A 12,360-nucleotide genomic window follows, 5' to 3' on the forward strand; every position below is an offset into this window, starting at 1 on the left:
TGTGCTCGTGTTTGTTTTCATATCTAGATTTAGCGCTAGTGTATTATTAAGTAATAAGTATTTTTAAAGGTAAAATACAAAAAAGTACACAATCATTTTCACCTACCGACTCTAAATCGTTTGTATGTCTATATGTGCGCCAAGTGGCGCAATGATATAACGGATCGTTCCATGAATAGTAGTCATACATTTGTGAAGGGTTCATCTCAGCTGAACCAACAAGCATTTGCCATAACAGTTCTAGCCTTCGCCTTGAAAGGTTGTGTTTGCTGATTGGCTGTAGCAACCAGGGCTGTGCAAGCCGTGAATAGACTAGAAGTTTGTGTACCGTGTCAGTGTTTGATGCTGTGTTGGTGCGGAGACAGGCAGGATTGTTGGCTGCGAGAGCGGTCGTTTGTTGGTGGTAGCACGTGATAAGCGAGTGTTGGTGCGAAGGCTACGAAGTCTCAGGTAAGCGGCGCCCCACCTTGGTGGTGGTAGTGGTTGCGCTGCATATCATTCTGGCAACCCTGCTTGTGTAAACAAATCGTGTTACTTAGAGTCTGCAATTATTTTGATTTTTCATCGGTTTAAACGCGCTATCGTTTCAGTTTTTTTGCAAATTCGATTGCTTATCCCGTATCGAACTTAGACATAGTGTCGGTTTTTTTCAACTCTGGTCAATATATGGATTTCGGTGAAATCTATTCACTCGTGTTTGCTGCTATCGACCATTGTTTTATTTTCGCATTCGGCATACCCGTGCTCATTCACAGTAGTGAACGTCAACTATACGAAACCAATAGTGTTTGTCCGGTGCCATCATAAGGAGAACAATGTCTAAAAAGTGTGATGCGAGCCCTTGTTTCTCCGGTACCGTTCGCAGTGGCAAAGTTGAGTGTGGAAAATGTCGCAAATCCTTCCACCTCAAGTGTGCTAGTTTGAATAGCAACCAGCACAAAGCCGTACGCGATTGTCCCGGAGCCTTTTGGTTTTGTCAGTTGTGCTGTAGCTCTGGAATCCATCAGCATCAACCAATACAAAACCCTACACTCGATCTCATTCTACTCCGTATAACATCTATAATGAAAGTGGTTGGCCTACAAATCGATGCCACTCGTGCTTTGTGTCGCAATCTTTCCAACGGACCACCACGCCCCAGTAACTGCAACCAGCCTCATAAGCAATCCACCCATCCCAACGCTACTGTTAACTTCGAGGAAGAGCTGAATCGGATGCACTTCTCATTCTCCGAAATCTTCAACTCACTCATGCCTGGCGACGATACTTCCTGCGGAAACAAACGAGACCGTACCTCAAGTTTCAACTCATCTCGACAGCCACGGGAAGATAAGCGACGGAGAGTTGATGTTTCAATCGGTACGTCTGATTTTTCCAATATTATACCAGTCCCTCTTATAGATGCACCTGTGGACAGCTGCGCCATTGATGATATTGCATCTGCTGCTGCTAATTCCGAGCTCATACCGACTACTACTACGCTGCCGACTAACGTTATTACTACTGCTGCACCCATTGCCATCGAACCTACCGCTACTGCTGTGTGCTTTACCGAATCAACTGCTGCTATATCAACTGCCACTGCCACTGCATCTGCTGCTATTGCATCAAATGATGCATCTAATATCATCGTTTTGCCTTCTCATACCGAGACCACTGTTGCTGCCGACGCTGGTCCTGCTGCACCCACTACCGCCATAGCCACTTCCCATGCCACTGTTACACCTATTTCAATAGCTAATACTACTGCTGCATCTGCTATTGCCGCTCCACCTCGTCCATCTGCTGCCGCTGCACCACCTGCAATTGCTCCAGTTTTCGAAACCATTCCATCGCTGATTACCCCAGCATATGGTGCGCGTTCATTTGCTCCCGCCGCAGCTGCCATGCGCACTAACAGCTTCACATCCGCTTCCCACAACGCAAATACTGCTAACGCAACCGTATGTTTCAACACCGGCGCCAGTGTACGTGCTGTCGTCAATGATCAACCCCACCGACACAGTCAACAATTTCTACAGCAGCCCACGGTTCCCGGATCACAGTTTGCCATACAAAGCTTAAGTATTCCTAATTGTAATTTAATTGAACGTTCTGAGACATTAACAATTCCAACGCTCTCGGTTGCACCTCCCATAATATCAAGAAAATGGTTCTATGTAACTCGATTCCAGCCAAATGAAACTGCTAATAATTTAATCCTCTATATAGTAAGCAAATCCAGGTGCGACTCAAACTTGATTTTCTGTGTTAAGCTAGTACGCCAAGATCGTGAACAAGAACGACCGTTATCTTATGTATCTTTTAAGATCAGTGTTCCTACTACGCTCGAGGGACTCCTCACTGTAGCATACGCCCTTTGCCTATGCTCGAATAGCAAAGCGTAACAGTATGTAACGCTTCGAAGTTAACGCCAAATAAATAGACGGCTGGACCGTCACTTGAGATTGAATTCCCAAACCGTACAGTTCATTTTTATTGCGCGCTTCCAAAAGAAACTCCTTTAAGTTTTCAGGTTTTCCTTTGGCTTTCCCTTTGGAATTAAAGTAAGTATCAAATTCAACAGTGGCGACGAGGAGAAAGACTGAAAGGTATTTTATCGCATTCCACAGCTTGGTTCTGTGCGACATTCCTTTTTTCGTTCATTGTGTTCTGCCGATAGGGCACCGCATTTTCTTTTGTTCTCTATTGTCTTGTAAAGACACTACATTTTTTTGTTTTATTCTACTGCGAAAAAAAAATCCGAAAAAAGTGCTAATCCGAAAGGATGTAAATCCGAAAGGGTCTTAATCCGAAAAAGTGTGACATCCGAAAAAGTGTTAAATAGAAAAGCAAGTACCGAGAACCAAAAGTGCTAATTTTAATAACCTGCAAATAGTCCCCTGCGTAGAAAAACGCCGTTGTATAGAAAGCGTCGGGCTCGGCGTCGGTTTTAGTGTGGGGGCGTATAAAGAAAATTTACGCTATTATTTCTTTTGTGTTAAATTTTATGTTGCTGTTATTGAAATCGTTTTTATATATTTTTGTGTATTCACAGGTTTCTCGAAGGTGTTTAACTGAACCTGACATTCTTGCTCTTTTGGTACCTTTAAGGATCAAGCGATCCGGGACCGTATCATTTCGGGTATTAGGGATGTATCTCTCCAGGAGAAAATTCTTAATGAAGACGAAGACTTAAGTGCAGAGGCAACGGAAAAAATCATAATGATATGGGAGATGGCAAAGTGCAATGCCAAATCATTGGGAATTGAAAATAAATCTGATATCCTAGAAACTTTAAATTCCATAAGACGACCCAATGGTTTAGCTTTGGCGAGACTAACAGCCACACTAGACTGCCCGGGCTGCCAATCAACCCGTACAATCCAAGGGTCCGATAAAGAATAGGTTAGGGTTTAAACCTTATACTAGGTATTATAGAGATTCCAACGGGAACAACCAAAATACTAAACCGGCCGAATGGCGTAACGGACAAGATATGTTCAGGAAAGATTACTCCCAAATAATTTGCGATTTCTGTGGAAAAAAGGGCATATTAATAAGAAATGTTTCAAGTTAAAGAACTTACATAGAGATGCGGTAAAATTTGTGGACTCGTGGAATAAACCTGGACCCAACACCGATCGGAACCTGAGCGAGTTGTTCAACAAGATGAGGGCGGATTAAGTCGAAAGTGACAACGATGATGATAAAGGTGATATGGAATGTATGTATGTGGCGTCTATTAACAAAATAAATAATCCTTGTTTACTAAATGTTATTATGGAAGGTAAATTTGTTCAAATGGAGGTCGATTGTGGATCTTCGGTAACTGTTATGGGAAAACAGCAATATGAGTCCAATTTCTCAATTCCTTTGAAGAATACAGATAAGAATTTATTGGTGGTGAATGGAGACAAATTAAAAATTTTGGGAGAAGCGAAAGTTTCGGTTAAATTGGGAGAAAAGCAAACATGCTTGACATTAATTGTATTGGATTGCAAGAATAATTTTATTCCTTTATTGGGACGTGACAGTCTGGATCTGTTTTTTGCTGACTGGAGAAATTATTTCACAAACTCAAATGAGATAAACAATATAAATGATGAACAAATTACTAAGTCGGTAAAAGACTTAAAAGAAAAATATGCTAATGTTTTCCTTAAAGATTTTTCATCTCCAATTGTTGGGTTTGAAGCAGAACTTGTGCTCCGAAGGGAAGAACCAATTTTTAAGAAAGCTTATAGTGTTCCTTACCGGTTAAAAGAAAAAGTATTGGACAAAAGCTGGAGAATGAAAATGTCATCACTCCGATTCAGACAAGTGATTGGGCATCCCCAGTGGTGATTGTTATAAAAAAAATAATGAGATAAGATTGGTTATAGACTGTAAAGTTTCCATTAACAAAATGTTGGTACCCAACACTTACCCTTTACCATTAGCCCAAGATTTGTTTGCGGGTCTGGCGGGATGTAAGGTATTTTGCGCACTGTACTTGGAGGGTGCTTATACTCAATTGTCTTTGTCAGAAAGGTCTAGGAAGTTCATGGTGATTAATACCATTAAAGGGCTATATACCTATAATAGATTACCCCAAGGGGCTTCCTCAAGCGCCTCAATCTTCCAACAGGTAATGGATCAAATTTTACAAGGAATCGAAAATGTGTTCTGCTATTTAGATGATGTTCTTATTGCAGGTAAAGACTTACAAGATTGTATGCAGAAATTAGAACTGGTTTTAACTAAATTGTCAACAGCAAATATAAAAGTAAATTGGGAAAAATGTAGGTTTTTTGTTACAAACTTGCCCTATTTGGGACACGTTATCAGCGAAAAGGGTTTGTCACCATGTCCAAGTAAAATTTCTACAATTCAGGAAGCAAAGGCGCCGAAAAACGTGACAGAACTAAAATCATTTTTGGGACTTATAAATTATTACAACAAATTCATACCACATTTGTCATCAAAATTATATTACCTGTACAACCTTTTAAAAAGCGAAACCAAATTTGAATGGGACTTAAAATGCGCCAAAGCATTCGAGGAAAGTAAAAACTCTTTAAGGCAAACCTTTTAGAATTTTATGATCCTAATAAACCAATAGTAATTGTTTCAGATGCTTCAGGCTATGGTCTAGGTGGAGTAATTGCTCATATTGTAGATGGAGTAGAAAAACCAATATGCTTTACTTCCTTTTCGTTAAATGCTGCTCAAAGAAAATATCCTATACTACACTTAGAAGCATTGGCTTTGGTTTCTACAATAAAAAAGTTTCACAAATACCTTTATGGACAAACATTTCAAGTGTTCACTGATCATAAGCCTTCAGTAGGCATTTTTGGAAAGGAAGGGAAAAATTCTTTATTTGTTACCAGACTACATCGATATATATTAGAAGTTTCTATATACAATTTTGAGATCCAGTACAGGCCGTCTGAAAAAATGGGTAATGCAGATTTTTGCTCTAGGTTCCCATTGGAACAGGGGATTCCTAAAGACTATGATATAGAATTTGTGAGGAGTATTAATCTAACCAAGGACTTACCCAAAGTCAAAGGACAAAAAAATGATGAATTTTTGCAAACTATTATCTCATATATGCGTTTTGGTTGGCCAAAACGAATTGACAAACGCTTCGTCAATGTTTTTTCTAATCAACATGATTTAGAAGTTGTTGACGAATGCTTATTGTACCAAGACAGGGTTGTTATACCGCAGCTAATGCAAAGCGGAATATTAAAGCTTTTACATGCCAACCATGCCGGTATGGTCAAAATGAAACATTTAGCTAGACGCTCAGTATACTGGTATGGTATCAATGCCGATATAGAGAAGTTTGTCAATAATTGCTTTGAGTGTAACAGTACGGCAATAGAACCAAATTTGAAGGTAGAATCCAAATGGATTCCTACAACAAGACCATTTAGCAGAGTGCATATAGATTTCTTCTATTTTGAACATCGTACTTTCTTACTAATGGTAGACAGCTTTTCTAAATGGGTCGAAATAGATTGGATGAAGAATGGCACTGACACAGAAAAAGTTCTTAAAAAGCTAGTTGCTTTTTTTGCCAGATTCGGTTTACCAGACGTATTAGTTTCAGACGGCGGTCCTCCATTCAACCCAAATAATTTTGTTGGTTTCTTGGAAAGGCAAGGAATCAAAGTGCTTAAAAGTCCGCCATACCATCCTTCTAGTAATGGTCAGGCAGAAAGATTAGTCAGGACTGTTAAAGAAGTTTTAAAAAAGTTCCTAATGGATCCAGCAACGAAAGAGTTGGACCTGGAGGATCAGATTAATTTATTCTTATTTACATATAGAAATAGTTGCTTGACAATTGATGGGAGCTTCCCATCAGAGAAAATTTTTTCATATACTCCTAAAACGCTTATCGATTTAATTAATCCAAATAAAAACTATAAAAAACAAATGTTACCAACAAACTTACCTAATGATGAGAAGTCATCCTCTGTTACTCCTTCTGTAGTCAGAGAACGTACTAACAATGCTTTGGGCAATCTGATTGAGGATGATGAGGTGTGGTACAAGAACCATAACCCTCACCATCATATGCGTTGGTTAAAGGCAACATTTTTAAAACAATTTTCTAAAAATACATTCCAGGTTACGATTGGAAACGTGCGAATAATGGCACACCGCACTCAGTTAAGAATAACTGATTCTAACCACAGAAAGCCAAATGTTGTCTCAAGGTACGTTTCGCCCAAAGGGACGGAGTGTACTGATGCGGAGGTGGACGAAAACAGCGAAGAGGAGGTGTTCAGAGGTTTCCCCGAAGAGGATTTAATCAGGAGAGGCACGAAAAGGAAACTGTCGACGATGTCACCGATAGAATTGTCGGGTTCAGGACCACGAAGGTCGAAAAGACTGCGAGCCACAAAGGTGGACTCAAATTTTATATATAATTGAATTTTAATGAACTTTCGGGATTGAAAGTGTCGAATTAGGTAAATGTGTTTATATCAGGAAAGCCTGAGATCGAACAAATTGTTTTGTATAATAGATCAGTTAAGCATAAATTCAAAATATTGTAAGCAGAAATATTATACCAATTTTATAAAAAAATGAACTAAGCAACTAAAGCTGTAGCATACGTCCTTTGCCTATGCTCGAATAGCAAAGCGTAACAGTATGTAACGCTTCGAAGTTAACGCCAAATAAATAGACGGCTGGACCGTCACTTGAGATTGAATTCCCATACCGTACAGTTCATTTTTATTGCGCGCTTCCAAAAGAAACTCCTTTAAGTTTTCAGGTTTTCCTTTGGCTTTCCCTTTGGAATTAAAGTAAGTATCAAATTCAACACTCACCTCAAAGGATTTCTGGCCTCCCGGAATTACTATCTCTCCTTTTTTAGATCGGAGTTTGAACAAACGTTTTCAAACCGCCCCGTTGGTGAAAGAGAATTTGCTACCAAGTCAACATCTTTCCAATACCATGCGACAAATAACCAATGGATTACCAGCACGAACAATTCAATCGCCGAGGACCCCTTTGCTACTCAATACCCCATTGCCCAATCAACTCTATCAGTACACCCTTCAAGCCCATCGCACACCAACATACCCACTTCAACTGCCACGAGAACGAGGAATTCGGACATCACTGGTTTGAACCAACAACTCGAATTTTATTACCAAAATGTTGGCGGTATGAATACGAGAATAACTGATTACTACTTAGCCTGCTCCGATGCATCATATGACATCTATGCCTTTACTGAAAGCTGGTTGAATGGTAATACTTTATCACACCAAATATTTGGCCCGCTTTACACCGTTTTTCGGTCCGACCGAACTAGTTCTCACAGTAGCAGGAACCATGGAGGCGGAGTTCTTATTGCAACGCGTTCTCGCTTTAAATCACGCCAACTCTTTCCCCCTAATTGCTCATGTGTAGAACAAATATGGGTCGCTCTAACGCTTTCAAAATCTACGTTATTCATTTGCGTAATATATATTCCTCCGGATCGTACCAGCGACGTAATATTGTTTAATGAACATCTTAGCTCTGTTACATGGATCGTTTCACAAATGAAAATTAGCGATAATATGGTAATACTTGGCGATTTCAACTATTAAGGTATTAAGTGGGTCTCCTGTCCCGCTAAGTACCTCTTCCCTGACAACTCATTCTCAACCGTTAGTCACCTAGCAACAGAACTGTTGGACAGTTACAACACCGCAGGACTAGGACAAATTAACAACATCGTTAACAGTAACGGCCGTGTACTTGACCTATGCTTTGTTAGTTTAGACTTAATTAATGACTGTTCCATTTCTGAAGCACCGTCTCCGCTTCACTGCAACGTTTAAAATCTGCCAAAAGATCTGCTTTGAAAAAATTCTCGAAATTTCGCACGCGCCCATTGAAAATTCGTTACACTATTTCTAACGACAGATATAAATGTTTAAACAAACGTCTCTCTCGTATCCACGAACAACGCACTCAAAATCACCTAAAGTCCAATCCAAAGGCCTTTTGGGATTATATAAATAATCAAAGGAAGGAGTCAGGTTTACCATCGGTCATGATCCGTGATGCAAAAGAAGCTTCATCCACCAAAGATATTTGCGATTTATTTCGTAAGCAATTCAGCAGTGTTTTTACATACGATAAACTGAACTCTTCAGAAATATCTACTGCTGTTCTAGGTGTTCCATGTGGGCTCCCCATCGGTCAACATCCTCGTATCACTTCTGATGCAGTTATTACTGCATGTAGAAAGCTAAAAACATCATGCAACGTCGGTCCTGATGGGATCCCAGCGATTGTTCTAAAACAATGTTCTGCAAGCCTCGCTACACCTTTATCGTGCCTTTTGAACGACTCTCTGCGATCAGGCATTTTTCCTGACTGTTGGCAGCGATCCTTTGTTTTCCCGGTTTTTAAAGAAGGATGTAAACGCGACGTGCGCAATTATCGCGGAATTGCAGCCTTGTGCGCTACATCCAAACTATTCGAGTCAATCGTCCTGGATTTTGTCACTCACAACTGCCGTAACATAATAGCTGAAGAACAACATGGTTTTATTCCTAAGCGATCTACCAGTACAAACTTAGTTTCATACACATCATACATAACTCATGTACTCCAACAAAGACATCAAGTTGACGCGATTTATACAGACCTTACTGCAGCTTTCGACAAGATCAACCACCGTATAGCTGTTGGCAAACTCGAACAGCTGGGTTTTAATGGACCTTTTCTTAGTTGGTTACGTTCATACCTATTTGGCCGTCAAATGAGCGTTAAAATTGGAGATACTCTTTCCCTACTATTTGCTGCTACCTCCGGAGTTCCACAGTGTGATATGTGCACAATACATATTCCCGAACCCACACCAACCATACATCCTGAAAGACCTCACTAGCTAAACCACGCTGTGAGAAAATAATTCATTCCCACAATATTGAACTGCTTACGCGTCAAATGCAAATGCACGCGCAAGCGGGGTAAAGACCCAAAGGTCTCAAGAATTCTGACATGACAAAAACGTGTCCTGCTCATATTCCAACTCTTAGTTCCCAAGCGCATTCCGCGCAAACTGCCTTCTCCGAATTCTCTCCCATTCTTTCAGGTTATTCTCTCTTACGTTGCATTGACCATTCTTTACATAATAGATATACATAACTGACTCCAAGCGCCTCCAGTAGGAAGAATTGTAGACAAGGTAATTGAATAAAACATTCACTGTCTAACTAACAACGGGTGTACGTCTTTCTTCGATGACATCCCGGTGACGTTCTAGTAAAATTATTTAGGAAGAGATAAAACGCCACAACAGGGCAGCCACCTGGGACCCATAATCTTCCTGTTATACATGAACGATGTCCACCTTTCACTAAAATGTGTCAAGCTTTCCTATGCCGATGACTTCAAGCTATTCACCATCGTTAAATGTCTTGATGATGCAAGACTTCTTCAATGCGATCTAGAAATCTTCGCTAATTGGTGCAGCAACAATCAGAAGGTCTTGAATGCATCTAAGTGCTCCGTAATATCCTTTACTCGTAAGCATTCATTAATTATTTTCAATTATGAACTTTATGGCAATAATCTTCGGAGAGATACTTCTGTTAAAGATCTAGGTGTAATTCTTGACTCAAAGTTAACATTTAGAGACCATGTTTCATACGTAACATCAAAAGCTTCCAGAACACTTGGATTTATCTCTCGTACAGCCAAAAATTTCAGAAATGTGCACTGTTTAAAGTTTGCTGTTTGCTATTGCTCTCTAGTACGCTCGATATTAGAATATGCATCAGTGGTCTGGGCACCATTCTATCAAAACAGCATCAGCCGAATCGAGACCGTTCAACGCAAGTTCTTACGATTTGCCTTGCGCCATCTTCCCTGGAATGACCCGATAAATTTGCCCGCATACGAAGACAGATGTAAATTGATCGGTCTAGACCTGCTCAGTTGTCGTCGCAATGTCGCAAAGGCTTTGTTTGTCTCCGATATTATTCAAGGTAATATCGACTGCTCCGCATTACTCCAACAGCTGAACTTCAACATCCATCGTCGTGTTTGCGATCCCATACTTTTTTCCGCCTTCCTAGAACTAATTATGGTCATAACGAACCCATAGCCTGTATAAGTCGTATGTTTAATCAACTCTCTGATGCCTTCGACTTTAATTTGTCCCGAGCCACCATAAAAAAACCTATTTTAATCCACCTAGCGGTGCAATTGTGCCTTTCTCAATCATGAATCACGAGAATGTGTGCGTTGTTTATATTCATTAAAAGCTTTTAAATGCATATATTACATTTTATTATTATACATCACATGACAACTATATACAGGAAAATAAATCATTATTCGAGTTCTAAAATTTTGAAAAAGAAAAAACAGCCACGGTAATATTGAACTGAAAAAAGGTGCAAAATCGGCAAAGTCCCAAAAAGTCGATTTTTATAAAAAAAATTTTTCGAGATAACATAAAATCTCGACGTTTCATGCATTTTAAAGATGTTTGGCATCAAAAATACGAATTCGATTTCTGAAATTTCATGGGGTCCCCCCCTTTAAAAAAAATTGACTTCCGGCTTATATGGGAATTTCATATGTGACCGGACGATTTAGTCTATATTTCCGGACCCATATAAGCGATCCGTACGAAATTTTATAAACAACTGTGGGGATATTATAGCTATCATTTGTGACCAAGTTTGTGAAAATCGGCCTAACCATTTCCGGGAAACTGATGCGAGTTCGTAAATTTTGAAAGATGGCCGCTTTTCCCGGGTACTTCCGGAACCGTCAATGGTGGTCAATGTAGTCAACGAAAGTTTGGTTGGCCGTCGGTGACCTAGAACAGCAAATTTAAGTTGTTTGAGAGATATTATAGCGAAATTTTTACCTTTTTTGCTTTCATCGGAGTATCGGTTTGAATCACAATTTGCTATGTGATCGCACGCCACAACCTGTAACTCCGGAACCGGAAGTCGGATCGGGATGAAATTAAATATCCATTTACGGGGACGCAATACCTTTCATTTGAGGCCAAGTTTAGTCGAATCGGTCTAGCCATCTCCGAGAAACCGATGTGACTGTTATTCTGAATTTAGATACTTCCGCCGGGGCTTCCGGAACCGAGGATGGTGGCCAATGTGGCCAAATAGACTTTGAATGGATGTTAGTGACCTAATACTACAAATCGAAGCAGTTGTGGTCGTATTTTGGAAAAATTTTCACCTTTATACATTCATTGCAGAATTTATTAAAATCGACATTTTCTGCGTGTTCGTACTTATCACCCTGTAAACCCGGAACCGGAAGTCGGATCCATTAGAAATTCAATAGCAGCCTATGGGAACGTTGCACCTTTCATTTGAGACTAAGTTTGTCAAAATCGGTTCAGCCATCTCTGAGAAAAATGAGTGACATTTTTGGTCACATACACACACACATACACACACACATACATACATACACACATACATACACACACACAGACATTTGCCGAACTCGACGAACTGAATCGAATGGTATATGTCACTCGGCCCTCCGGGCCTCCGTTAAAAAGTCGGTTTTCAGAGCAATTGCAATACCTTTCTATTAAGAAAGGCAAAAAAGTTTTTTGAAGTCATATCCACTGTTTAGTTGCTTTCGTTTATAAAATTTTTGTATTATGTTGTAAGTAGTACTTAAGCAAGCTTCACTTTTCGAGTTTGTGTTAGACATAGTTAATAGGTACTGAACTTACTTGTATCTTCTATCATTGTATATTATTTATATTCTGTGTATTATATAGTAATTAGCTTTTTTGTCATTAGGGTTAGCATATTGCCTGTTGACAATGAAAAGATGAGAAGGTTTTATGCCTACTGGAGAAGAGGCGAAAATGAGCTT

At 39.8% G+C, this 12,360-nt stretch overlaps 1 protein-coding gene across 1 annotated transcript; it reads left to right on the forward strand.

Moving 5' to 3' along the window:
• The first annotated feature begins 295 nt into the window (after positions 1-295).
• Positions 296-2,408, forward strand: LOC131684098 (uncharacterized). The gene is made up of 2 exons (XM_058966659.1): positions 296-450; positions 591-2,408. The coding sequence occupies exon 2, from the start codon at positions 816-818 to the stop codon at positions 2,385-2,387; it is 1,572 nt and encodes a 523-aa protein (XP_058822642.1). The 5' UTR covers positions 296-450; positions 591-815; the 3' UTR covers positions 2,388-2,408.
• The last annotated feature ends 9,952 nt before the right edge of the window (positions 2,409-12,360 follow it).

This window comes from Topomyia yanbarensis, chromosome 2 (assembly GCF_030247195.1).
Source record: "Topomyia yanbarensis strain Yona2022 chromosome 2, ASM3024719v1, whole genome shotgun sequence".
NCBI classification, from domain to species: Eukaryota; Metazoa; Arthropoda; class Insecta; order Diptera; family Culicidae; genus Topomyia; species Topomyia yanbarensis.